General features: G+C 47.5%; 1 protein-coding gene across 1 annotated transcript; it reads right to left on the bottom strand.

Moving 5' to 3' along the window:
• Nucleotides 1–3,939: 3,939 nt before the first annotated feature.
• LOC125535709 (dof zinc finger protein DOF1.8-like) lies at nucleotides 3,940–5,210 on the bottom strand. Its single transcript, XM_048698776.1, has one exon. It carries the CDS (start codon nucleotides 5,094–5,096, stop codon nucleotides 4,146–4,148), a length of 951 nt encoding a protein of 316 aa, XP_048554733.1. The 5' UTR covers nucleotides 5,097–5,210; the 3' UTR covers nucleotides 3,940–4,145.
• Between the last annotated feature and the right edge of the window lie 21,802 nt (nucleotides 5,211–27,012).

Here is a 27,012-nt window from a genome sequence, read left to right as displayed (position 1 = left end):
CATACAATAAAGCGACAACCATATGGCTCCTGCCAGTTGCCGATAACTCTGTTACAAAACATGACCATCTCATACTATAAAATTTAGCATCATGTCTTGACCATATCACATCACAATATGCCATGCAAAAACAAGTTAGACGTCCTCTACTTTGTTGTTGCAAGTTTTACATGGCTGCTATGGGCTGAGCAAGAACTGTTCTTACCTACGCATCAAAAACCACAACGCGGTATAGTGATTGCTTTTTGATATTAAGAAAGAACCCTGTTCATTGAATCCGATTCAACTAAAGTTGGAGAAACTGACACCCACCAGCCACCTGTGTACGAAGCACGTCGGTAGAACCAGTCTCCCGTAAGCATACGCGTAATGTCGGTCTGGGCTGCTTCATCCAACAATACCACCGAATCGAGAATCAACTAGTGACGGCAAGCAATATGTATATACCCACGTCCACAACTCCTTTGTGTTCTACTCGTGCATATAACATCTACGCATAAACCTGGCTCTGATACCACTATTGGGGAACACAGTAATTTCAAAAAAATTCCTACACACACGTAAGATCATGGTGATGTATATCAATGAGAGGGGAGAGTGTTATCTAGGTACCCTCGTAGACCGTAAGTGGAAGCGTTATGACAACGCGGTTGATGTAATCGTCCGTCTTCACGATCGACCGATCCTAGTACCGAAAGTACGGCACCTCCGGGATCTGCACACGTTCAGCTCGATGACGTCCCACGAACTCACGATCCAGCAGAGTGTCGAGGGAGAGCTTCTTCAGCACGACGGCGTGATGACGGTGATGATGATGCTACCGGAATAGGGCTTCGCCTAAGCACCGCTATGATATGACCGAGGTGGATTATGGTGGAGGGGGGCACCGCACATGGCTGGAAACAATCAACTCGTGTGTCCTAGGGTGCCCCCATGCCCCTGTATATAAAGGAGCAAGGGGGAAGGCCGGCCAGCCTAGGGGCGCGCCAAGGAGAGGGAGGAGTCCTCCTCCTAGTAGGAGTAGGACTCCCCCTTTCCTAGTCCAACAAGGAAGAAGGAGGGGGAAGGAAAGAGAGGAAGAGAGGGAGGGAAAGAGGGGGCGCCGCCCCCTCCTTTTCCAATTCAGGCTCCCAAGGGGGGGGGCAGCCCTATGGCTCCTCCTATCTCTCTCACAAGGCCCATGTTGGCCCATTAGTTCCCCCCGGGGGTTCCGATAACCCCCCAGCACTCCGATAATTATCCGGTGACCCCGGGAACTCATCCGGTGTCCGAATATAGTCATCCAATATATCAATCTTTATGTCTCAACCATTTCGAGACTCCTCGTCATGTCCGTGATCACATCCGGGACTCCGAACTACCTTCGGTACATCAAAACACATAAACTCATAATACCGATCGTGACCGAACGTTAAGCGTGCGGACCCTACGGGTTCGAGAACAATGTAGACATGACCGAGACACGTCTCCGGTGAATAACCAATAGCGGAACCTGGATGTTCATATTGGCTCCCACATATTCTACGAAGATCTTTATCGGTTAAACCGCATAACGATATACATTGTTCCCTTTGTCATCGGTCTGTTACTTGTCCGAGATTTGATCGTCCGTATCTCAATACTTAGTTCAACATCGTTACTGGAAAGTCTCTTTACTCGTTCCGTAATGCATCATCCCGCAACTAACTCATTAGTCACATTGCTTGCAAGGCTTATATTGATGTACATTACCGAGAGGGCCCAGAGATACCTCTCCGACAATCGGAGTGACAAATCCTAATCTCGATCTATGCCAACTCAACAAACACCATCGGAGACACCTGTAGAGCACCTTTATAATCACCCAGTTACGTTGTGATGTTTGGTAGCACACAAAGTGTTCCTCCGGTATTCGGGAGTTGCCTGATCTCATAGTCATAGGAACATGTATAAGTTATGGAGAAAGCAATAGTAACAAACTAAACGATCATCATGCTAAGCTAACGGAATGGGTCAAGTCAATCACATCATTCTCTAATGATGTGATCCCGTTAATCAAATGACAACTCATGTCTATGGCTAGGAAACTTAACCATCTTTGATTCAACGAGCTAGTCAAGTAGAGGCATACTAATGACACTCTGTTTGTCTATGTATTCACACATGTACTAAGTTTCCGGTTAATACAATTCTAACATGAATAATAAACATTTATCATGATATAAGGAAATATAAACAACAACTTTATTATTGCCTCTAGGGCATATTTTCTTCGAGGTAGACAATGGGGTGATGACGGTGACCCATTCATTCTCTCCGGCGAGGCCTTCCTTCTCCTTCCATCATTCAAAAATTGATTGACCCATACTCGAAAAATCAGCTAACTAAAATGTAGATAAATTATCATCTCTGAACCTGGGGAAGTTGGCAAACAAATCCCTTCGAGGCATGGGTCAGCACCAACCAGTAGGGTTGCTTCTCGGCGAGGGAAGGCTTCTCCCACTGGATATGCAAAAATTCATGTTAATGTCGGCGTTGCTAGGTCAGGGATTGTGGGCTCTGTGGCTGCAGTTTGTCGTGACGATGCTGGAAATTACCTTGGATCGTCCGCACTTATTGTGCACGGTGTTCTGGACGTGGCCACACTCGAAGCCATTGCATGTCGAGAGGCCTTGTGTTTAGGGGATGACCTTTCCCTGCGGAATATTGTGATTGCATCAAATTTGATTGAAAGCTGGTGGTCAGCAATATTACTAGTGGCGATTCTGGACGGTATAGCATGATCATCAACAAAATTAACTTGAGGGCATCGAGTTCGACTGCAGCTTCTGTTTTGAAGGGCGAGCTTCTAATGTTTAAGGGCATAGTTTTTTTTGTGGGGAATGTTGAAGGGCATAGTTTAGCCCAGTTTTCTCTCTCTTGATCAGGGCCGTCATGTCTGGCTAGGCCAACCCCACGATCTCATTTGTATCCCATACTATGTGAACTTCGATTAATAAAGCTTGGCAGTTTCAAAAAAAGAAATCTTCTTAATCGGATCGAAGCCCATGTATAGCTAGCTGGTGCGCAAGCTTACTCAACTTTGAATTCTACCTTTCACTTCGTTTCACTTCCTAGTACATCTGCAACTGCTTCCTAGTACATCTACAACTGCAAGGGGCCGGCCGGAGCACCAGTGCATCACTCCACAGTGTCGTTTCTTTATCACTTGCACAATTTTGTTGCGGAATTATACGGAAGGCGTATGGTCAGGGCGCAGCTGGTTCTCCGATTCCCCTTCCGTTGCAAGTCTTTACTCCCCTGATCCATATTATACAAAATTGTACTAAAGTGGACGTCGAAGGGAGTACTTTTTTTTTTGTTCCTTGTTCTTGAAAATAACCATAGTCATGCTACGCTGCTAATTTTGTTGAAGATGCTCCACCTTGTATTGAGGAGTTGTGGCCTCTTGATTGTAACACTATTACATTGCAATAAAAACTCCCTTTACCCCGCAAAAAAAAAATTGTTGAAGACGATGGCAGTGAACGCTCGCTCGAGCCGGCAATGATGGATCCATAGAGCGCCCTCCCACCGTCTATCCACGGGCTGGATCTCGGAGCTGCCTGTCCTGTTGTAGCAACAATAATTGAGGCGTGCAGGCATGGTAAATCCCTCTATAACGAGCTAGGGCCAAACGTCGCCTTTCGAGCGACTAGTGGCAGCTGCTTCAGATTGTTGGCCACGTCCACGCCACTCCACAGGGCATGTCGTTGGAATCCCAGTGCACCATTCACTCATTCATTCACCAGCATGGCACCATCGGCATCGGCATCGGCATGTGTGTGCATGCCCATCCGTCCACGCCCAGGTCAGGCAGTGCATGTGTATAACAGGAACAACATTGATTGGTCGTACTAGGAAGAAGTGAACGTGTAGCTCAGAACAGGAAAAACCCAGCTGTTAATAGTAAGTATATTGCCAATAATACAGATATATCGATGTTATTACAGTACAAATCCATTTTTATCCCGCATGTATACACTCCTTGACCATGAACACGATCCCCATATATATATATATAAGTTACTTTTGGACAAGGGTAAAAATAGGGAGAGGAAAAGAAAAGACATGAAATCAATCACGAGGACAGCGGCGGCCACGGATCAACGAGCTTGAAAATGAGCTTAGCATCGATCGAGGCCTGCGGAGAGAGCGGCTTCCAGCCCTTGGCAGCCCAGCACCTTGCTCCACACGTCGTCGCCGGCGGGGATGGCGTCGTGGAGGCTCATGGCGTCCTCCTGATCGGGAAGCGAACTGAACGGCTCGTACTTGGCCTCCTGGTCCCACGCCGGCGGGAGCATCGTCAGATCGGCGCCGTCCGTTGGCAGCCCGAGCGAGTCGTAGCAGCTCTGGTCCACGCTGAAGTTGAACTCGCCAAGCGCGTGCGCGCGCGCGTCGGCGCACTGGAGCATCGTCGTCGCGCTGGGCTCCGTGCTGCTCGCCGGCCCGCAGATTTCGCCCAACCCGTGTTGGCCTGGGCTGGATAGGGCCGGCGGGCTCATCTCCGTGCTTGACCCACTCGAGGGGCCGGCCGATTCCGGCACGACGGCGCCCTGCTCGGCGAGAGGCTGTTGGCTCAAGAACTTGGAGTAGAGCAGTGCCAGATCGATCGTCGGGCCGTCGGCGGCTCCGGCGGGCTTCTCAGCCTCGCCCGGCTCCGGCTGGGCGAGCTCGGCCGGGTTGCCAACCATGCCTTCCAGGAGCAGGTCGGGTCGGACCGGGCCGTGGAAGCGGTGAGAGAACACTGCCGCGCCGTGGCTCGGCGAGGCCGTGTCGGCCTCGGCCATGGACCGCACAGGCTTGCCCCGCCGGTTCTTGCGGCAGCCGCCGCCGACGGGCACGTTGCGGAGGGACCCGCCCTTGGTCCAGTAGCGGCGGCAGCCCTTGCAGAAGTAGCGCGGCTGGCTGAGGCTGTAGTTGTTGTAGTAGCAGAACTTTGTGTTGGGCGAGTCGCAGCGCGGGCAGTTGGGCGCCACCTCCACGTTGGGCCGGTAGCGCCGGGGGTCGACCAGCATCGCGCGCCGTCCGGCGGCGGCGGCGTAGGCCAGCATGCTCTCGCAGTGAGAAGACAGCATGGCGACGATCGGATCGGAGAGGAGGAGATCCGCAAGCAGGCAGGAGACCTGGGGGAATGTGGGAATGCGGTGATGTGAGAGGATTTGGAAGCTTGCAGATGCGAGAGGAGAGAGAGGAGGGAGGTGTATATATACGTGGGACGGCGGGAGAGCTGCCGAAGCCAGGACGAGAGGTTTTCCTCGGTAGGCCATGGTGCATGTGCATGTGACTGGTAATTACAGTAGTTAGTTAGTGGCCGTGGCGAGTTGTTGCTGTAGCCAGGCTCCTTGATCCGTAGAGGTTTTTCCAGTGTCTCCTTATGCTTGTGTATTCTAAAATCCATTTAGCTATAGAATCTTTAATGGTTGATTTTGAACTCACGAATTTTGCAGGATTTTCGTATAAACGAGTTCAATCTTCATGAGAATCAAAAACAAATTAAAGGACCCTGATAAGTGCCACACGCCTGGCACGAACACATGGCAACTTCGATCGTTTGTTATGATAAATTTAGTGACACCAGGATGATAACTTCAGTTATCAAGCACGTATTCAGATGGCAAGTTCAAGTTTTTTTGGATTTTTTTTCTTTGAATGACAACTTTAGTTGTAAAAAACATCAAGGCAGAGTGTTTCGTGCCACACGTATGTCACTCCTCATTTAGCAAAACTGAAAAACAAAACATGGCCACGGCTAGGACGTGACTAATCACTAAGAAGAAGATCCATGCCTGCATGGTTAAAGAGAGGTAAGAAGAATTCAAACCAGGAGGTACCATGGCCAACAACCAGTGCTTGTGCAGTCTCTTTAGTGGATACAGTAGCGTGTTGAGCTCTCACAATGGCGCCATAACAACCGCAGTCCACACCGCAGTGCCATTAATGATTTAATGTTGGCCGTAGAGAAAATTTCACGCCACTGAGCTGGAGGCCTAATTAGCACTAAGACAGGAGGCGGGTCACGATCACGGACGTTTAATATCGCGCGACTTTGGGGAGGAGGCAAGCGGAGTACTGTGGTACGAGGCGTCCATGTTTCGCCCACAGATATCATGGCGGACGGGCACAGAGATCGGACTTCGGACTCCGCCGGATTGATTGATGGGGTGCGTCTACGTACGTACGTTCGCTGGTTTGTGTGGACTGATGGCACGGGAAACACGATGGAGTATGGTGCATCATCACTGCCCCTTCCACGGCGAGACCAGTGTGTATACGACCCTTCTTGGTACGATTAGAGCATCCCTAGTGGCTTGTCTAAATTTGATAGTCTATATCTACATATACACAATAGTGTAAAAAGATTTTCTTTTAGACAACCTAAGTTTTCCAGCGGATTGTCTATATACATGATGTCTATATTCTCTTTCATATATTTTAATAGTATCTTATAGCAGCTATATTTTCTAAAAATCTTATGTTGGTCATTTCTGAGTTGTTCTCATTTATTTTTTTATCCGCAAGACATATAAAGGAGAAAATAAACCAGCCGCGAAATTATTTTAGGTTCAACACTAGCAACACCCTATATAATTTACGAGAAATAAACAATAGCAACAGGTTCAACCCTGATGAGCCGACGGTCCAGGCGCAACGACCTCCGTGTCCAGCGCGGGCGTGGCCGCCTCCCTGCCGACGTCCTCCAATTGCTCCGAATTGGTGAATGGCTGAGCTCATGAGCCAACATTTTTGGTTTAGACATTGTGGCTTGGTTGTCCAAATGTGGACGACGGGTAGCTAGTTTGGACATTGTCTAAATTTTAGATGACGCAATAGACAAGCCAATGAAGACTTTTTTTGGCATGTGATAGTTTAAATTTGGTATAGACCACCATTTGCACAAGCCACTAGAGATGCTCTTAGGCATCGCACTGGGATGCACATGCACCGCTGCTGGTAGTGGCCAAGTAAGAAGGATATCTCCATGGGACTTACGTCCGGACCCGTAGACCACCTAGCGATAATTATAAGAACTAAAACAAGCTAAAGGCGCGCCGTTGTCATCTAGATACACCCATTCCTCCGACAAGTATTTCCAAACGGAACGAGTACAAGATTTAGGGCATCTCCAATGCCGACTCGCAAACCCCCCGCATCAGTCCGGATCATGCCGTTCGGACTGCGGTAGCCATCCAACTCGGTCCTGTCTCGATCTGCAGCGCGGTCCGAATGCGTTTTCCCCAACAAACCGAAGACAAACGTGGGGAGATTTGAGGGAGTTCGGACCGCTGTCACGCGCGCTTCTAACCGCCCTGGCCCACCAAAAACCCCTCACCCCTCCCGCGTGCACTTTCTGCCCGTCGCCAGCTGCCCGCATTCATGTCGGTGTAGAGCGCGCTGCTCCACATTGAAGGCGGCTTAGGATGGACGCGGCCTCTCACTGCCTTCGCCATTGAAGCGGCGCGCCGGTCGGGGACGCCGCCCGCTGCACGCTCGGGTGACATGCCTCCTCGCCGCATTCAAATGCCTCCATTACACCCGCATGGAAGCCGACAAACCAACTCCGTCCACTCGTCTGTTCATGAGTGGGCCAGCATTAAACATAACGCCGGGCAAGCTCCTCCCGCCTGCCCACTATTTAAACGAGGCCGGACGCCGGGCAAGAATCGCACCACTCAGCCGCTCCCCCATCTCCTCCTTCCACCATTTGCTCCACTCTTTCGATGGCATCCGACGAGCAAGAAGAGCAGTTCTCCGGCATAAAAGTTGGTTGGGTGGCCCGCCGATTGTCGGTGTCAAAACCGGCAGATCTCGGGTAGGGGGTCCCAAACTGTGCGTCTAAGGTCGATGGGAACAGGAGACAGGGGACACGATGTTTACCCAGGTCCGGGCCCTCTCTACGGAGGTAATACCCTACTTCCTGCTTGATTGATCTTGATGAATATGAGTATTACAAGAGTTGATCTACCACGAGATCGCGATGGCTAAACCCTAAAGGCCTAGCCTGTATGACTATGGTAATGATTCTTCTTCCTCCGGACTAAGTCCTCCGGTTTATATAGACACCCGGAGGATCTAGGGTTACACAAAGTCGGTTACAAAGAAAGGAATCTACTTATTTGATGGCCAAGCTTTCCTTCCACGCCAAGGAGAGTCCCATCCGGACACGGGTGCAGTCTTCGGTCTTCGTATCTTCACAACCCATCAATCCGACACATGGCTAACAGGCCGGACTCCCGAGGACCCCTTAGTCCAGGACTCCCTCAGTAGCCCCTGAACCTGGCTTCAATGACAAGGTATCCGGTGCGTAGATCTGTCTTCGGCATTAAGGCGGGTTCCTCCTTCTGAACTCTAAGACGGTCTTCAGGCGTAATGGTTGTGTCCGGACCTGTAACACACACACCACACACAACCGCAGAGAATATAATAATTCACGAGTCCAATCCGTTGACAACTTTTTACAACATGACATCATGTCCGCCCGGTCATAATTTCGAACGGTTTTCGTCTGCCGCTCCATGTCTCGAGACACGGTTGCCATTGGCACGTCTTGTCAAAGCAGAGATCGTGTCCCCTTATTGTGGGATTCTCATCAATACGGGTGTGGGTAACCCAACCGTGTCTTTCATACAGCCCTTGGGAATAGGCGAGTTTTAAGGCGAGTGGGGAGGCGTTCAATATTCACTGCCTTTATAAGGAGTTAAGAATCCCCTTTCTTCACCCACGCCTTCCCTTCCTCTCTGTCCTTCCATTCTTGAGCTCCAGCACCCAAGTTCCCATCTTCCCCTTCTCAAGAAAGAACTTAACCATGTCTGGATCCGGAGGCCAAGGCAAGTGGATGGTCTCCTCCATCAAGGAGAAGGACATCACCCGGCTTCGGGCGGCCAGGTACCTGGCGAAAGGAATCGCCCACCGTCTGCCCTCCAAGGGGCAGGTCATCCCCACCCCGAAGCCTACTGAGAGGGTAGTTTTCCTCCCTCACTTCGTCCGCGGATTGGGGTTTCCACTTCACCCCTTCGTCCGCGGACTGATGTACTATTACGGGCTAGATTTCCATGTTCTAGCCCCAAACTCCTTCCCCAACATCTCGACATTTATTGTCGTGTGCGAGGCCTTCCTCCGTATCCACCCCCACTTCGGCCTATGGCTCAAGGCCTTCAACGTGAAGCCGAAGGTGGTGGACGGTTAGCATGCGGAGTGCGGGGGCTCCATGGTGAGCAAGATGCCCAACGTCACTTGGCCCACAGGCACTTTTATGGAGACAATCAAGGAGTGGCAGAAGCAGTGGTTCTACATCAGAGAGCCGTGCGGCGCCACTTGGGCGGCGGCTCCCGAGTTTAGGGCCGGAGCCCCAATGCGGCTCACCTCCTGGAAGGAGAAAGGCCCCAACTGGTCAGCATCAGACGAGCTGATAGCGCTGCAAACGCGGATTCAGAGTATGGTGGATAAAGACGTCAAGCTCGTCGACGTGATCCAGGTGATGCTGGTTCGCCGGATTCTCCCCTGCCAAAGCCGAAGCTTCCCTTTATGGGAATTCGATCCGGCGAAGCACCAAACCCTGGAAGGGCTCTTCGGAACTACTCACGAAGGTACCTGTAAGTTGCTCTTCAAGGGCCACGTGAAGACGCCGGTCATGGATTCGGACCGCGGGCACGATCACTCTCATCCCGCCAATGAGGTAAGTTCCCCTTTTCTTAAGGTGTACCTTCTACTTGTTTGTTCAAGGAGGATGCCTAACCCTTGCGGTATTCTTTAGGCATGGACGAAGAGAGCGGAGAGGATCCATAGTTCGGCTCCGTTGCCCGAAGAGCCAGTCATCTCGCTCCTGGCGAAGATGCTGGTTCTGGCGCCCTATAGGCCGCCGAAAAAGGAGGCCAAGGGGCCAAAGGTGGCCCCCGTCGCAAGGGTGCTTCGGACGTGATGTTCGAAGACGAAGTAACCCTTTCCTTCGCCGCCGAGGACGAGGAGGAGGAGGAGGAGGAGAGAAACCCTCCCCTTAATGAGGGAAAGAAGAAAAGGGCGGCCTCCATGAACCTGGAGGCGGAGACGTCCAAGAAAGGGAAGGGCTCCCACGCGGATAACTCTGCGTGGGACATTGACAGCAGTCCGGAGCGACGCCCCAGCACTAAGCCTCGAGCTGCATCGTAAGTGCTAAGACTCATACATGCCCATAAATCTAGCCTCTCCTCTTTGTTGTATTAACATTATTAGTTATGCTATTGCAGTCCGGCCCATGATAGCTCCCAGCGATCCTCGTCATGAGGTTTGTTGGATTCAAGGGCAATGGCCAGCGAGTCACCGCCGACCGCTTACTCCCCCAAGGCCAAGTGCGATGCAGAGGTGCTGTCCCAAAGGACTTTCCCATGCCGGAGGGATGCTCAGGAGGCGCCAGAAGGCGAGGCCTCCGTCGCCGGACACCAGGGGGAGCCAATCCCCATGGAGACTGGTGGTGAGGGCCGTATTCAGTTTGTCCCTCAACCGGATTCGATTCCGGAGACCGATACGGCTCCAAAATCCGGCGCGCAACCTCCTTCGAAAGAAGGGGGTATGCCTATCCCGCCGATGACCCCTGTCCAACAAGGGGCACCGGATAATCTGCTGGAAGCGCTGCGAGGCGCTTCCATTGTGGATAAGCACCGTGTTCTTATGGGAACGGTAATTGAAAGGGTTCAGTCTGTCAAGAGCGGACTAACCGAAGCCTACAGCAGCCTGCTGACAGGTTTTGACGTAAGCGACGCCAAAAAAGAGAAAATCCCAATATAGACAGTAGCCCCTGAGACACAGTCCGGTGTTCGGAAAGAAAAAGGCGGACAGAGGATCAATCCTTTATTGCAGGAAACTAACTAAGTTTGTCTGAAATGAATACGCAGGCGTCGCTGTTGGCCGCAGCCTCGCATACTGCCGAGGTCTCCAAACTGAGGCGGAGACTGGAGCAGGCCGAGGAGGAGCTAGGCCAGGTGAGGAGGTAGTTCCAAGAAAAACAAGGTATGTGATAACCCGTTATGTATTCGAAAAAAGTAAAATGATATGCATTGACCGAAGTGTCATGATATGTATAGAAGCGACGACCGAGGTCGAGGCCCTGAGAAAGGCCCTGGCCGAAGCCGAGGGGAAGGCCGTCAAGGAGCAGGCCGCCTGTAAGAAGCTCAAGGCCCAGGTCAACGAGGTCCAACAAGAGCTCCAGGGCGCGGTGAGGAAGTGCGAGACCTTGGAGCGCGATGCGTCGGCTCAAGAGACCGAACTCGCCAAGGCTCGTCAGAGTGCGGAGACGGCCCGGAGTGAGGCCCAGGGCCCCCTCTGAGAGATCCAGGAGGGCAGGACGATCGTGGCGGGTAAGGCATTTAGTATGCGAAGCAAGTATGTGAAGAGGAAGTATCTTTTACTAACCCAGATTCAGAGTTCTCCAGGGGCTTTTGCTGATCTGCCAAGTAGTGTGTTCGACGCCGCGGAGTTCTTCCAAGCCAAAGAAGGGAGCTCCACGGAGAAACTGTTCTGGTCGCAATATCTTGCGCCAGAACATCCGGTGTCCTTCAGCGATCAGTTAAACAATTGGTCGAGTTGCACAGGGTGGCCGAACTGGCCATGAAGGATTTAATAATCCGTCTGTGGCCAGCCGAAGCTATACCCGGCAGTTCTTTGGCCTCGTGAAGCGGCCGGTGGATGCCTGTCCTAGGTTGGACGCCGTCAAGTGGTCCGTGTGCATCGAGGGCGCGCGTATGGCCTTTACCCGCGTCAAGGTCTGGTGGGCGAAGATGGACGCCATCAAGCTTGTGACCGAGGGGCCGCCCTAGGGCAAGGAGCACCGTATACCCGAGCGGTATTTTGGCGACTTCCTGGAGGGGTCTCGTATTGTAGCGACACAGTGTTCGCAGGACATTATCTTTGACTGAATGTATTCAAGTTCCTTCTACCTTGTATGATAAAACAAAGTGGGTTTGTAATATAATGCTTGTTTTATGTTTTAAATTTTACCTCCTGTGCGGCCGTGTTGTATGAAATCTAAGGGTTGGCCAGTCGTCGGCTTCTGCCCCCATGTAGGTACTATGGAGGTGTTTGGGATGAAATCTAAACAATCTTGATCCAATTATATGGTCCTTGAAGGAGTTGTTTAGCGCAACGAACCAGGCAATTAGACTATGCGGTTTTAACGCCCTCACTTAGCCATAGGAGTTTGACAATAAAAACATGGGCGCAACCCCTAGTATCTGAACCAGAGTGCTATAAGCGTCTGATTGGGAAGTACTGATCCTTTGCGTAATGCGGAAGAAATCTCCAACGATTTGCAACCTCCGAAGAGCTGACCGGCTCTCGCCGCATCATGATAGTTAGTTTCGGCTTTCTCTACTGAGGTGCTCATTTGGATAAACCAAGGCACAATCGCAGTAGTTCTCCCTTTACTACCTTAGCCGATATAGCGGAACGTAAGGTAGCAAGCACAGGAGCTGGGAAACCCAACCATTGACCAAAGACATGATTCGGAGCCAATGCATATAGTGCTAAATTCGGGATGCCGAACTATACTATAGAAAGTGTTCGGACTTCTGTTGCCGTAGTGTGGGGTGCTATGAAGCCCCTGGCAAATATGAAACGTACCAAAGTGTACGGGTGCTACCTGATAGGGTTACCCACAGGGGAGAAGAAGAGAAAGAAAACAAAAAGGAAGAAAGAAAACAGAAAGGGTGCAAAGGTGATAAGCTGGGGCCCTAAAGCTCCAGTCGTGAACTTCATTGTAATTTGATTAATACGTCGAGGCGCATTGATACAAGTAGTGCAATAAGCAACAGGCTAATTAACATGCCAAAAACCAAGGGAGAGCTGCATGTGGGTCCTGAAAAATAGGTAGAGTGATTGTTAAAGAAACCACCTTGAAAATCCCCCATACGTCTGCGTTTCTCGCCGTCTTGGTGTGTTTATCCTTCAAGTGGACTGGTGATCAGGCCATCAGATGGGGCCTGCGGGATTGAAACCTAAAAAGGAAACGAATAAAAGTGAAAGTAAGTGTGTATCCGGTGTCGGTTGAGCCGTATTATCGATCACAAACTAGCTATGGCTCCATCGATGCCCATGGAATTTTGAGTGCGTAGTTATGTACGCGTGGTGCGAATGCCACTACTTGACCAGGACTGACACGGAGGCCGAATTGATTGTCTAGATCCTGACGAGCCAAGCTGTCCTGTTGCAGGGTAGTTCGGACCCTCTTGACGGTGTCCGTGGGCTCGGCAGCCGAATTAAGGTTCTGCTTGAGAAGGCCGCTCTGTACTTCTGCTGCTAAGGCAGCTGTGTGCTCTTCTGTACGGAGGGAGCGTTCCGTATTTCCATTGACTGTTATGACGCCACGTGGACCGGGCATCTTGAGCTTGAGATAAGCATAGTGTGGCACTACGTTAAATTAGGCGAATGCGATCCGTCCGAGCAGTGCGTGATAGCCGCTGTGAAAGGGGACTATGTCGAAGATTAACTCCTCGCTTCAGAAATTGTCCAGAGATCCGAAGACAACCTCGAGCATGATTGAGCCTGTACAGCAGGCCTCTACACCTGGTATGACTCCTTTGAAGGTAGTCTTTGTAGGTTTGATCCGTGATGGATTAATGCCCATTTTTCGCACTGTGTCCTGATAGAGCAGATTGAGGCTGCGACCCTCGTCCATAAGGACGCGCGTCAGGTGAAATCCGTCAATGATAGGGTCGAGGACTAGCGCGGCTGAGCCGCCATGACGGATACTAGTCAGATGATCTCGACGATCAAAGGTGGTCAGGAATGACGACCATGGATTGAATTTTGGGGCGACTGGCTCTATCGCGTAGACGTCCCTTAGTGCGCGCTTGCGCTCCCTTTTGGGGATGTGTGTAGCGTATACCATGTTCACTGTTTTGACTTGAGGGGGAAACTTCTTCTGTCCCCCTGTGTTCGGTTGTCGGGGCTCCTCGTCATCGTCCTCGCTTTGTGATCCCTTTTCCCTGTTCTCGGCATTTAATTTGCCGGCCTGTTTGAAAACACAACAATCTCTGTTGGTATGATTGGCTGGTTTGTCTGGGGTGCCATGTATCTGGCACGGGCGATCGAGTATGCGGTCCAGGATGGATGGTCCCTGATTGTTTCTTTTGTATGGTTCCTTCCACTGGCTGGACTTGGAGCCGTTGAATCCGGCGTTGACTGTAGTGTCGTCGGTATTATCACCATTGCTTCCGTGTTTGTGTCTGTTACGTCGGAGCTTGCCATTGCTGTTTTTGACCTCGGAGGGGCCTGCCTTGCTGGCTGTGTTTTTGCTACGAGCCAGCCAACTATCCTCACCTGCGCAAAAGCGGGTCATGAGCGCCGTAAGGGCTGTCATAGATTTTGTCTTTTCTTGGCCGAGGTGGCGGGCGAGCGATTCGTCGCGGATGCTATGTTTAAAGGCTACTAAGGCTTCGGCATCCGGACAGTCGACGGTCTGGTTCTTTTTGGTTAGGAACCTAGTCCAGAATTTCTTGGCTGACTCTCCAGGTTGTTGAACTATGTGGCATAAGTCATCGACGTCTGGTGGCCGTACATATGTACCTTGGAAGTTGTCGAGGAAAGCTTTTTCCAAGTCCTCCCAGCTGCCGATAGAATTTTCAGGCAAGTTGTTTAACCAGTGTCGAGCTGGTCCTTTAAGCTTTAGTGGGAGGTATTTGATATCATGGAGGTCATCTCTGCGGGCCATGTGGATGTGGAGGATAAAGTCCTCGATCCATACCGCGGGATCAGTTGTCCCGTCGTATGATTCAATATCACTGGTTTGAACCCTTCGGGGAATTCATGATCCATTACTTCATCAGTGAAGCAAAGAGGGTGTGTGGCGCCTCTATACCTGGCCACATCGTGACATAGCTCCGATGGAGTCCGTCTGCGGTTGTCGGCTGATACGTCTCTGTCGTATCTACTTTTCCAAACACTTTTGCCCTTGTTTTGTACTCTAACTTGCATGATTTGAATGGAACTAACCCGGAATGATGCTGTTTTCAGCAGAATTGCCATGGTGTTATTTATGTGCAGAAACAAAAGTTCTCGGAATGACCTGAAACTCCACGGAGGTTATTTTTGGAAATAATAAAAAATACTGGCAAAGAATCAAGGCCAGGGGGCCCACACCCTAGCCACGAGGGTGGGGGGCACGCCTGCCCCCCTAGGTGCGCCCCCTACCTCGTGGGCCCCCTAGAGCTCCATCGACCTCAACTCCAACTCCATATATTCTTGTTCAGGGATAAAAAAATAAAGAAGAAGGATTCATTGCGTTTTACGATACAGAGCCGCCGCCAAGCCCTAAACTCTCTCGGGAGGGCTAATCTGGAGTCCGTTCGGGGCTTCGGAGAGGGGAATCTGTCGCCATCGTCATCATCAACCTTCCTCCATCACCAATTTCATGATGCTCACCGCCGTGCGTGAGTAATTCCATCGTAGGCTTGCGGGACGGTGATGGGTTGGATGGGATTTATCATGTAATTGAGTTAGTTTTGTTAGGGTTTGATCCCTAGTATCCACTATGTTCTGAGATTGATGTTGCTATGACTTTGCTATGCTTAATGCTTGTCACTAGGGCCCGAGTGCCATGATTTCAGATCTGAACCTACTATGTTTTCATGAATATATGTGAGTTCTTGATCCTATATTGCAAGTCTATAGTCACCTACTATGTGTTATGATCCGGCAACCCCGAACTGACAATAATCAGGACCACTCCCTGTGATGACCATAGTTTGAGGAGTTCATGTATTCACCATGTGTTAATGCTTTGGTCCGGTACTCTATTAAAAGGAGGCCTTAATATCCCTTAGTTTCAGCTAGGACCCCGCTGCCACAGGAGGGTAGGACAAAGGATGTCATGCAAGTTCTTTTCCATAAGCACATATAACTATATTCGGAATACATGCCTACATTACATTGATGAATTGGAGCTAGTTCTGTGTCACCCTATGTTATGACTGTTACATGATCGATCGCATGCGGCATAATTCTCTATCACCGATCCATTGCCTACGAGCTTTCCATATATTGTTCTTCGCTTATTTACTTTTCCGTTGCTATTGTTATCATCACTATAAAACACCAAAAACATTACTTTTGCTACCGTTACCTCTACTATCATATTACTTTGCTACTAAATACTTTGTTGCAGATATTAAGTTTCCAGGTGTGGTTGAATTGACAACTCAGCTGCTAATACTTGAGAATATTCTTTGGCTCCCCTTGTGTCGAATCAATAAATTTGGGTTGAATACTCTACCCTCGAAAACTGTTGCGATCCCCTATACTTGTGGGTTATCAAGACTATTTCCTGGCGCCGTTGCCAGGGAGCATAGCTCTATTCTTTGAGTCAATTGGGATTTATATCAGCTGGTCACTATGAAGAACTTGAAAGACGCGAAAACAAAAATTTATCCCTCAACTACGAGGGGAGGTAAGGAACTGCCATCTAGCTCTGCACTTGATTCACCTTCTGTTTTGAGTAAGCTTGCAACACCTAAACCTGCTTCTGCTATTACTTCTGATATGTCGCATATTATTGATGATGCCACTTCTACTATGCATGATACTTATGATGAAACTACTTCTATGCTTGATACTACTATGCCACTTGGTGAATTTCTTAATGAACAACTTGCTAGGGCTAGAGAGAATGAAATTATTGAAACTGGTAATATTGATGAAAGTGATGATGAAGGCTCTCCTAATAAATATGAATTGCCTGTTGTGCCTGAGGACTATGTTGTGGATGAAGAAACTAAAAGAGACTTTCTTGCATGCAATGATAGAAGTGATCTTAAGAAATTATTAACTAAGCTTAAACAAAAAACTCTGAATGCTAGAATGAAATATGATCCTGCTTATGCTACTTCACCTATCTTTGTTACTGATAAGGATTATGAATTCTCTATTGATCATGATATAATTACTTTGGTTGAATCTGATACTTTTTATGGTTATGGATCTGAAACTGTTGTGTCACATCTTACTAAATTAAACGATATAGCCACCCTGTTCACTAATGCTGAGAGAAGTCGCTACTTTTACATCCTTAAACTATTTCCATTCTCATTAAAGGGTGATGCTAAGATATGGTTTAATTCTCTTGATCCTGGTTGTGTGCGTAGTCCCCAGGGTATGATTTATTACTTCTCTGCTAAATATTTCCCCGCTCATAAGAAACAAGCTGCCTTAAGGGATATATATATATAATTTTGTGCAAATTGAAGAAGAGAGTCTCCCATAAGCTTGGGGGAGGCTTCTCCAATTACTTAATGCTTTGCCTGATCATCCTCTTAAGAAAAATGAAATACTTGATATCTTTTATAATGGACTAACCGATGCTTCCAGAGATTACCTGGATAGTTGTGCTGGTTCTATTTTCAGGGAAAGAACACCGGATGAAGCTGAAATTCTATTGAATAATATTTTGACAAATGAAAATAATTGGGCAATTCCTGAGCCAGCTCCTGAGCCAACTCCTGAGCCTATTCCTAAACCGACTCCGAAGAAAAGAGGTGTTCTATTTCTCAGTCCTGAAGATATGCAAGAGGCAAAGAAATCTATGAAAGAAAAGGGCATTAAAGCTGAAGATGTTAATAATTTACCTCCTATTGAAGAAATATATGGTCTTAATCCATCACCTATTGAAGAAACACATGGTCTTGATAACCCGACACAGGTAGTAAAGGTAAATTCTCTCTATAGATATGATAAAGCTGAAATCCCTCCTATTAAGTTTGCTAGCCAATGCTTGGATGAGTTTGATAACTTTATAGTTAAGCAAGAAGACTTGAATGCTTATTTTGGTACACAATTGAAACAAAATGCTTATATGATTGAACACTTGGTTTATTATATGTCTAGAGTTAAAGGTGAACTTAAACTCATTAGTAAACATGCTTCTATGGTTACCACTCAAGTAGAACATGTACTTACAGCTCAAAATGATTTGCTCAATGAATTGAATAGTAAGAATGATGACTATGATGTTAGAGTGGCTACTAGAACTAGTAAAATGACTCATGAACCTTTGTATCCTGAAGGCCACCCTAAGAGAATTGAGCAAGATTCTCAGAGAACTAATATAGATGCACCTAGTCCTTCTAAAAAGAAGAAAAAGAAAAATGATAGGACTTTGCATGCTTCTAGTGAACCTGTTATTGACATACCTGAGAATCCCAATGATATCTCTATTTCTGATGCTGAAACACAATCTGGTAATGAACATGAAACTAGTGGTAATGTTAATGATAATGTTCATGTTGATGCTCAACCAAGCAATGATAATGATATAGAAGCTGAACCTGCTGTTGATCTTGATAACCCACAATCAAAGAATCAACGATATGATAAAAGAGACTTTGTTGCTAGGAAACACTGTAAGGAAAGAGAGCCTTGGGTTTAGAAACCCATGCCTTTTCCTCCTAAGCCATCCAAGAAAAAGGATGATGAGGATTTTGAGCGCTTTGCTGAAATGATTAGACCTATCTTTTTGCGTATGCATTTGACTGATATGCTTAAAATGAATCCTTATACTAAGTACATGAAAGATATTGTTACTAATAAAAGAAAGATACCGGAAGCTGGAATTTCCACCATGCTTGCTAATTACACTTTTAAAGGTGGAATACCTAAAAAACTAGGAGATCCCGGAGTATCAACTATACCATGCTCCATTAAAAGAAACTATGTTAAAACTACTTTATGTGATCTTGGAGCCGGTGTTAGTGTTATGCCACTCTCTTTATATCATAGAATTGATTTGAATAAGTTGACACCTACTGAAATATCTTTGTAAATGGCTGATAAATCAACTGCTATACCTGTCGGCATTTGTGAGGATGTGCCTGTTGTGGTTGCAAATGTTACTATTTTAACGGACTTTGTTATTCTTGATATTCCCGAGGACGATAGTATGTCTATTATTCTTGGAAGACCCTTTTTGAATACTGGAGGGGCTGTTATTGATTGCACCAAAGGCAATGTCACTTTTCATGCAGGAAACAACCTCAAGTTCATAGTATAAACTCTATTAGAAAAATTCCATAGATTATTTTTGGAGGTTTTGCATTTCCTCTTCCTACTGTCAAGACGAAATATGATATTCTTATTGTTGGGGATGTGCATATCCCCGTTGAGGTAACCTACTGTTATTCAAAAATTCTTCGGTTCCATGTTACTCGGAATGAGTTTGTTAACAAGACTTGATCAACCTTGTTAGTGGATTCCTTTTGATGAGCATGAGATGGATGAATTTAGAAAACACAACTCTCTGTACCCTCTTTTTACTTTATGTTATTTATATTAAATAAAGCAACACTAGTAAATTCTGTCTGTTTTCTGAATTATCCGTGCAATATAAAAATACCCTGAAAATAAAAGTTCTCCAAATGCCCTGAAATTTAAATATGATTTTTTCTGGAATATTTGAGAATATCTGGCACTGAGAACACAGCAGGGGGAGCAAGCACCTGGCCACAAGGGTCCACGGCGCGCCCACCCCCTGGGCGTTCCCCCTGCCTCGTGGGCCCATGATGGCTCCTCTCCACTTATTCCTGCACCCACATACTTCTTCTTCCTCCCAAAAAATCACCATCCAACTCAAGCATGAGTTCTAGCTCATTTTGCTGCAATTTTTGACCTCCTTGCTCAAAGCACCTACCAGAAAACTGCTTTGCGAGATTGTTCCTTGGTATGTGACTCCTCCATTGGTCTAATTAGTTTTTGTTCTAGTGCTTTATTCATTGCAATTTTGTGCTGCCTAGGTGACCATGTTCTTGAGCTTGTGCTACCTCTTGAGCACTTGCGTTGGTTTTCCCTTGAAGAGGAAAGGGTGACGCAGCAAAGTAGTGTAAGTATTTCCCTCAGTTTTTGAGAACCAAGGTATCAATCCAGTAGGAGGCTACGCGCGAGTCCCTCGCACCTGCACAAAACAAATAAATCCTTGCAACGAATGCGATAAGGGGTTGTCAATCCCTACACGGTCACTTACGAGAGTGAGATCTGATAGATATGATAAGATAATATTTTTGGTATTTTTGTGATAAAGATGCAAAGTAAAATAAAAGGCAATGAAAATAACTAAGTATTGGAAGATTTAATATGATGAAGATAGACCCGGGGGCCATAGGTTTCACTAGTGGCTTCTCTCGAGAGCATAGGTATTTTTACGGTGGGCGAACAAATTACTGTTGAGCAATTGACAGAATTGAGCATAGTTATGAGAATATCTAGGTATGATCATGTCTATAGGCATCACGTACGAGACAAGTAGACCGAATCCTGCCTGCATCTACTACTATTATTCCACACATCGACCGCTATCCAGCATAAATCTAGAGTATTAAGTTCATAAGAACAGAGTAACACCTTAAGCAAGATGACATGATGTAGCGGGATAAACTCATGCAATATGATGAAAATTCCATCTTGTTATCCTCGATGGCAACAATACAATACGTGCCTTGCTGCCCCTACTGTCACTGGGAAAGGACACCGCAAGATTGAACCCAAAGCTAAGCACTTCTCCCATTGCAAGAAAGATCAATCTAGTAGGCCAAACCAAACTGATAATTCGAAGAGACTTGCAAAGATAACCAATCATACATAAAAGAATTCAGAGAAGATTCAAAATATTGTTCATAGATAAACTTGATCATAAACCCACAATTCATCGGTCTCAACAAACACACCGCAAAAGAAGATTACATCGAATAGATCTCCACAAGAGAGGGGGAGAACTTTGTATTGAGATCCAAAAAGAGAGAAGAAGCCATCTAGCTAATAACTATGGACTCGAAGGTCTGAGGTAAACTACTCACACTTCATCGGAGAGGCTATGGTGTTGATGTAGAAGCCCTCCGTGATCGATGCCCCCTCCGGCGGAGCTCCGGAACAGGCCCCAAGATGGGATCTCGTGGATACAGAAAGTTACGGCGGTGGAATTAGGGTTTTGGCTCCGTATCTGATCGTTTGGGGGTACATAGGTATATATAGGAGGAAGAAGTACGTCGGTGGAGCAATAGGGGGCCCATGAGGGTGGAGGGCGCGCCTGGGCGGAGGCACGCCCCCTACCTCGTGGCCTCCCTGTTGGTTTCTTGACGTAGGGTCCAAGTCTCCTGGGTCTTGTTCGTTGAGAAAATCACGTTCCCGCAGATTTCATTCCGTTTGGACTCCGTTTGATATTCTTTTCTTGCGAAACCCTAAAACAGGCAAAAAAACAGCAATTCTGGGCTGGGCCTCCGGTTAATAGGTTAGTCCCAAAAATAATATAAAAGTGCATAATAAAGCCCAACAATGTCCAAAACAGGATATAATATAGCATGGAGCAATCAAAAATTATAGATACGTTGGAGACGTATCAAGCATCCCCAAGCTTAATTCCTGCTCGTCCTCAAGTAGGTAAATGATAAAAACAGAATTTTTGATGTGGAATGCTACTTGGTATAATTTCAATGTAATTCTCTTAATTGTCGTATGAATATTCAGATCCAAAAGATTCAAGACAAAAGTTTAATATTGACATAGAAATAATAATACTTCAAGCATACTAACTAAGAAATTATGTCTCTTCACCACACAAAGTATTCAAATCATGCACAACCCCGATGACAAGCCAAGCAATTGTTTCATACTTTTAGTGTTCTCAAACTTTTTCAATCTTCACGCAATACATGAGCGTGAGCTATGGACATAGCACTATAGGTGGAATAGAATGGTGGTTGTGGAGGAGACAAAAAAGGAGAAGATGGTCTCACATCAACTAGGCGTATCAATGGGCTATGGAGATGCCCATCAATAGATATCAATGTGAGTGAGTAGGGATTGCCATGCAACGGATGCACTAGATCTATAAATATATGAAAGCTCAAAAAAATATCAACTAAGTGGGTGTGCATCCAACTTGCTTGCTCACGAAGACCTAGGGCATTTTGAGGAAGCCCATCGTTGGAATATACAAGCCAAGTTCTACAATGAAAATTTCCCACTAGTATATGAAAGTGATAACATAGGAGATTCTCTATCATGAAGATCATGGTGCTACTTTGAAGCACAAGTGTGGAAAAAAGGATAGTAGTATTGCCCCTTTTTATTTATTCTCTTTTTTGGGCCTTTGCTTTTTTATTTGGCCTTTCTCTTTTTTTGGGGCAATACTCTATGAATGATGACCATCACACTTCTATTTATTTACAACTCAATGATTACAACTTGATGCTAGAACAAAGTATGACTCTATATGTATGCCTCCGGCAGTGTACTGGGATAGCAATGATGCATGAGTGACTATATGAAAGAATTATGAACGGTGACTTTGCCACAACTGAAATGTCAACTACATGATCATGCAAAGCAATATGACAATGATGGAGCGTGTCATAGTAAATGGAATGGTGGAAAGTTGCATGGCAATATATCTCAGAATGGCTATGGAAATGCCATAATAGGTAGGTATGGTGGCTGTTTTGAGGAAGGTATAAGGTGTATGATACCGGCGAAAGGTGCGCGGTATTAGAGAGGCTAGCAATGATGATGGAAGGGTGAGAGGGCGTATAATCCATGGACTCAACATTAGTCATAAAGAACTCACATACTTATTGCAAAAATCTATTAGTTATCGAAGCAAAGTACTACGCTCATGCTCCTAGGGGGATAGATTGGTAGGAAAAGACCATCGCTCGTCCCCGACCGCCACTCATAAGGAGGACAATCAATAAATACCTCATGCTCCGACTTCTTAATATAACGGTTCACCATACGTGCATGCTACGGGAATCACAAACTTCAACACAAGCATTTCTCAAATTCACAACTACTCAATTAGCACAACTCTAATATCACCATCTCCATATCTCAAAACAATTATTAAGTTTCAAACTTCTCATTAGTATTCAAAACACTCATAAGAAAATTTTATTATAATCTTGTATAACCTAGCATATTAAGGATTATTTAAGAATTACATGCTATTTAAGACTCAAAAAAATAATAAGTGAAGCATGAGAGATCAATTAGTTTCTATAAACAAATCCACCCACTCGTGCTTAAAAGATATAAGTGAAGCACTAGAGCAAAACTATTATAACTCAAAGATATAAGTGAAGCACATAGGGTATTCTAACAATTTCCAAAATCATGTGGTCTCTCTCAAAAGGTGTGTGCAGCAAGGATTATTTTGGAAAACTACAAATAAGACTCAAATAATACAAGACGCTCCAAGCAAAACACATATCATATCTGGTGAATAAAAATATAGCTCCAAGTAAAGTTACCGATAGATGTAGACGAAAGAGGGGATGCCTTCCGGGGCATCCCCAAGCTTTGGCTTTTAGCTCTCCTTAGATTATCTTGGGGGTGCCATGGGCATCCCCAAGCTTAGGCTCTTTCCACTCCTTGTTCCATAATCCATCAAATCTTTACCCAAAACTTGAAAACTTCACAACACAAAACTTAAAGTAGAAAATCTCGTGAGCTCCGTTACCGAAAGAAAACAAAAGACCACTTCAAGGTACTGTAATGAACTTATTATTTATTTATATTTGTGTTAAACCTACTGTATTCCAACTTATCTATGGTTTATAAACTATTTTACTAGCCATAGATTCATCAAAATAAGCAAACAACACACGAAAAACAGAATCTGTCAAAAACAGAACAGTCTGTAGTAATCTGTAGCTAGCGCAAGATCTGGAACCCCAAAAATTCTAAAATAAATTTCTGGACGTGAGTAATTTATCTATTAATCATCTTCAAAAAAATTAACTAAATAACACTTTCCAAATAAAAATGGCAGCAGTTCTCGTGAGCACTAAAGTTTCTGTTTTTTACAGCGGGATTAACAAGACTTTCCCCAAGTCTTCCCAATGGTTCTTGTCGGTGTCAAAACCGGCGGATCTCGGGTAGGGGGTCCCAAACTGTGCATCTAAGGGGATGGTAACAGGAGGCAAGGGACACAATGTTTTACCCAGGTTCGGGCCCACTTGATGGAAGTAAAACCCTACGTCCTGCTTGATTAATATTGATGATATGGGTAGTACAAGAGTAGATCTACCACGAGATCGGAGAGGCTAAACCCTAGAAGCTATCCTATGGTATGATTGTATGTTTTCCTACGGACTAAAATCCTCCGATTTATATAGACACCGGAGAGGGCTAGGTTTACACAAGGTCGGTTACAAAGGAGGAGATATACATATCCGTATTGCCTAGCTTGCCTTCCACGCCAAGTAGAGTCCCATCCGGACACGAGACGAAGTCTTCAATCTAGTATCTTCATAGTCCAACAGTCCGGCCAAAGGATATAATCCGGCTGTCCGGAGACCCCCTAATCCAGGACTCCCTCAGTAGCCCCTGAACCAGGCTTCAATGGCGATGAGTCCGGCGCGCAGTATTGTCTTCGGCATTGCAAGGCGGGTTCCTTCTCCGAATACATCACAGAAGAATTTGAATACAAGGATAGTGTCTGACCCTGCCAAATAAGTGCTACATACCACCGTAGAGAGAATAATATTTTCATAAATCTAATTTGCTGACTTGTTTTGGCAACACGATATTATGCCATGGCCCGGTGATTATTCGAACCGTTTCATCAAACTAGCCCCGCACATAACGCGAGGCAGTTTTTCGACACGTCTTGTCAAAGCAGAGATCGTCTCCCCCTATCACGGGATTCTCATCAATACGGGCGTGGGTAACCCAACCGTGCCATCGATTACGGCGCTTGGGGGATAAGCGAGTTTTACCAGGCTAGTGGGGACGCTTAGTTTCGTCCGCCCATATAAAGGGATAAGGATTTACCTTTTCATCCACGCCTTCTTCCTCCTTTGCTCATCCGTTTTCGTACACTCGAGCTCTAGCGCCCAAGTCCGCACTTCCCACCTCAACCTTCTCCAACCATGTCCGGAGCGGGAGGCAGGTGGATGGTCTCCTCCGCCACGGAGGGAGACATCAAGAAGCTGAGGAGAGTCGGATACCTACCCGACGACATCGCGCACCAGCTCCCAGATGAGGGGCAGCTCATCCCCACCCCCAGGCCCCATGAGAGGGTAGTGTTCCTCACCCATTTCCTCCGTGGACTGGGATTCCCTCTCTACCCATTCGTCCGGGGGCTCATGTTCTACTATGGCCTGGATTTCCATGATGTGGCCCCGGACTTCATCCTCAACATCTCTGCCTTTATCGTCGTGTGCGAGGCCTTCCTCCGCATCAAGCCCCACTTCGGCTTATGGCTGAAGACCTTCAATGTCAAGCCGAAGGTTGTGGGCGGCCGTCAGGCGGAGTGCGGAGGCGCCATGGTGGGCAAGATGCCCAACGTTACATGGCTCGAGGGCTCCTTTGTGGAAACCATAAAGGGATGGCAATCGGGGTGGTTCTACATCACCGAGCCGCACGACGCTGCATGGGCAGTGGCCCCCGAGTTCCAATCTGGCATCCCCACGCGGCTCACCTCCTGGAAAGAGAAGGGCCTGTCCTAGGGTAGTTCCGGAGAGCTGACCGGACTCGAAACATGTATTCAAAACATGGTGAACAAGAAGCTCAAACTCGTCAACGTAGTCTAGGTCATGCTCCACCGCCGGATCCTCCCGTGCCAACAACGGGACTTCAACTTGTGGGAGTTCGACCCAGCGCAGCACCGAACTCTGAACAGGCTCTTCGACACAACTCACTAAGATGCCTGGAGGGTGCTGTTCAAAAGCGCCGAGGTCCCCCTCCCATTATTGAGGATCGCGGATTCAGCGCGAAGCACCAAGCCAGTGCGGTAAGCTGCTTTACCTTTCACAGGATATTTATTTTTTATAGATTGACTCCATGCGGGATCTAAACTCCCATACCTTTGACAGGACTGGCAGGAGATGGCCGGACAGATCGATTGTCCGGCTCCTTTGTCCGAAGGCCCAGCAGACGCTCTTCTGGCAAAGATGCTGACTCCGGCTCCTTATACGGTGCCGGAGAAGACCAAGAAGGCCAAGGGAACCCGAAAGAGTTCCCGACGCCAGGCATCGTCGGACTCACCGTCCGATGACTCTGCGGCGCACCCCTCCCCCGAAGACGAGGAAGAAGAAGAAGATGCTCCCCCTCCAGTTGGGGGAGATAAGAAAAGGAAGGCCGCCCCAACTGGGGGGGCCGAGGGGTCCAAGAAGGGGAGAACTCTCCTTCCGGACTACTCTACCACCGCCGCCGATGGAGAAGACGAGTGGCTGCCCAGGGCCAAGCCCCTAGGGAAGTCGTAAGTATTCGGATACCAGAGTAAGTCATACTATTCCTTTGCCGCACTACTTTACCTAACGCCAAAATATGATTATGCAGGCCGCCCCGAGCCCGTATCGATGTATCATCGGACAGCTCCCTGGGCTCGTCGGACATGGATAGCGATCCAGTTCTGACCGCCACCTCCCCCTATCCTGCGGACGACGCTGAGGTGCTGTCTCACGAGGCACCAAGGCGGCCTCCCGGACTCCGGGAGCCAAGGGGACAAGGCCCATGAGAGCTCCGAGTTCGGCCCTCAGCCGAACACCGCGCCGGAACCTCCAGTGGTTCCGGGCTCGGGCAGGCGGCCGCCTTCTAAGAGGGGCAAGACGCCTGTGCCGGTGACCTCTGTCCATCCAGAGGCGCCGGAAAATCTGCTGGAAGCGCTTCGCGGCGCTTCCATCGACGAGGAGCATCGTACTATTATGAGTGCGGTGGTCCAGAAGGTTCAGTCCGCAAAGAGCGGATTGACTGAAGCCTGTGCCAGCCTTCTAACAGGCTTTGAGGTAAGTGTTTTAAAATATAGGAAAAATATTACCACATAGACAGTAGCCCCTGATGCTTTGTTCGGTGTTCACAAAGAAAAGCCGAACAGAGGATCGAATAATATCGCAGGAGTCTAATATAAGTATGTCAATATGCGTATGCAGGCCTCGCTGCTGGCGTCCGCCGCACTGACTGCGGAGGTTGCCATACTGAAGCAGGACCTCGAAGGGTCCAAGAAAGAGCTCGGCCTTGCCAAGAGGTAGCTCGAGGAGAACAAGGGTA

This window comes from Triticum urartu, chromosome 1 (assembly GCF_003073215.2).
Source record: "Triticum urartu cultivar G1812 chromosome 1, Tu2.1, whole genome shotgun sequence".
In the NCBI taxonomy this organism is placed as follows: domain Eukaryota; kingdom Viridiplantae; phylum Streptophyta; class Magnoliopsida; order Poales; family Poaceae; genus Triticum; species Triticum urartu.
This window is presented reverse-complemented; position numbering and strand designations above follow the sequence as displayed.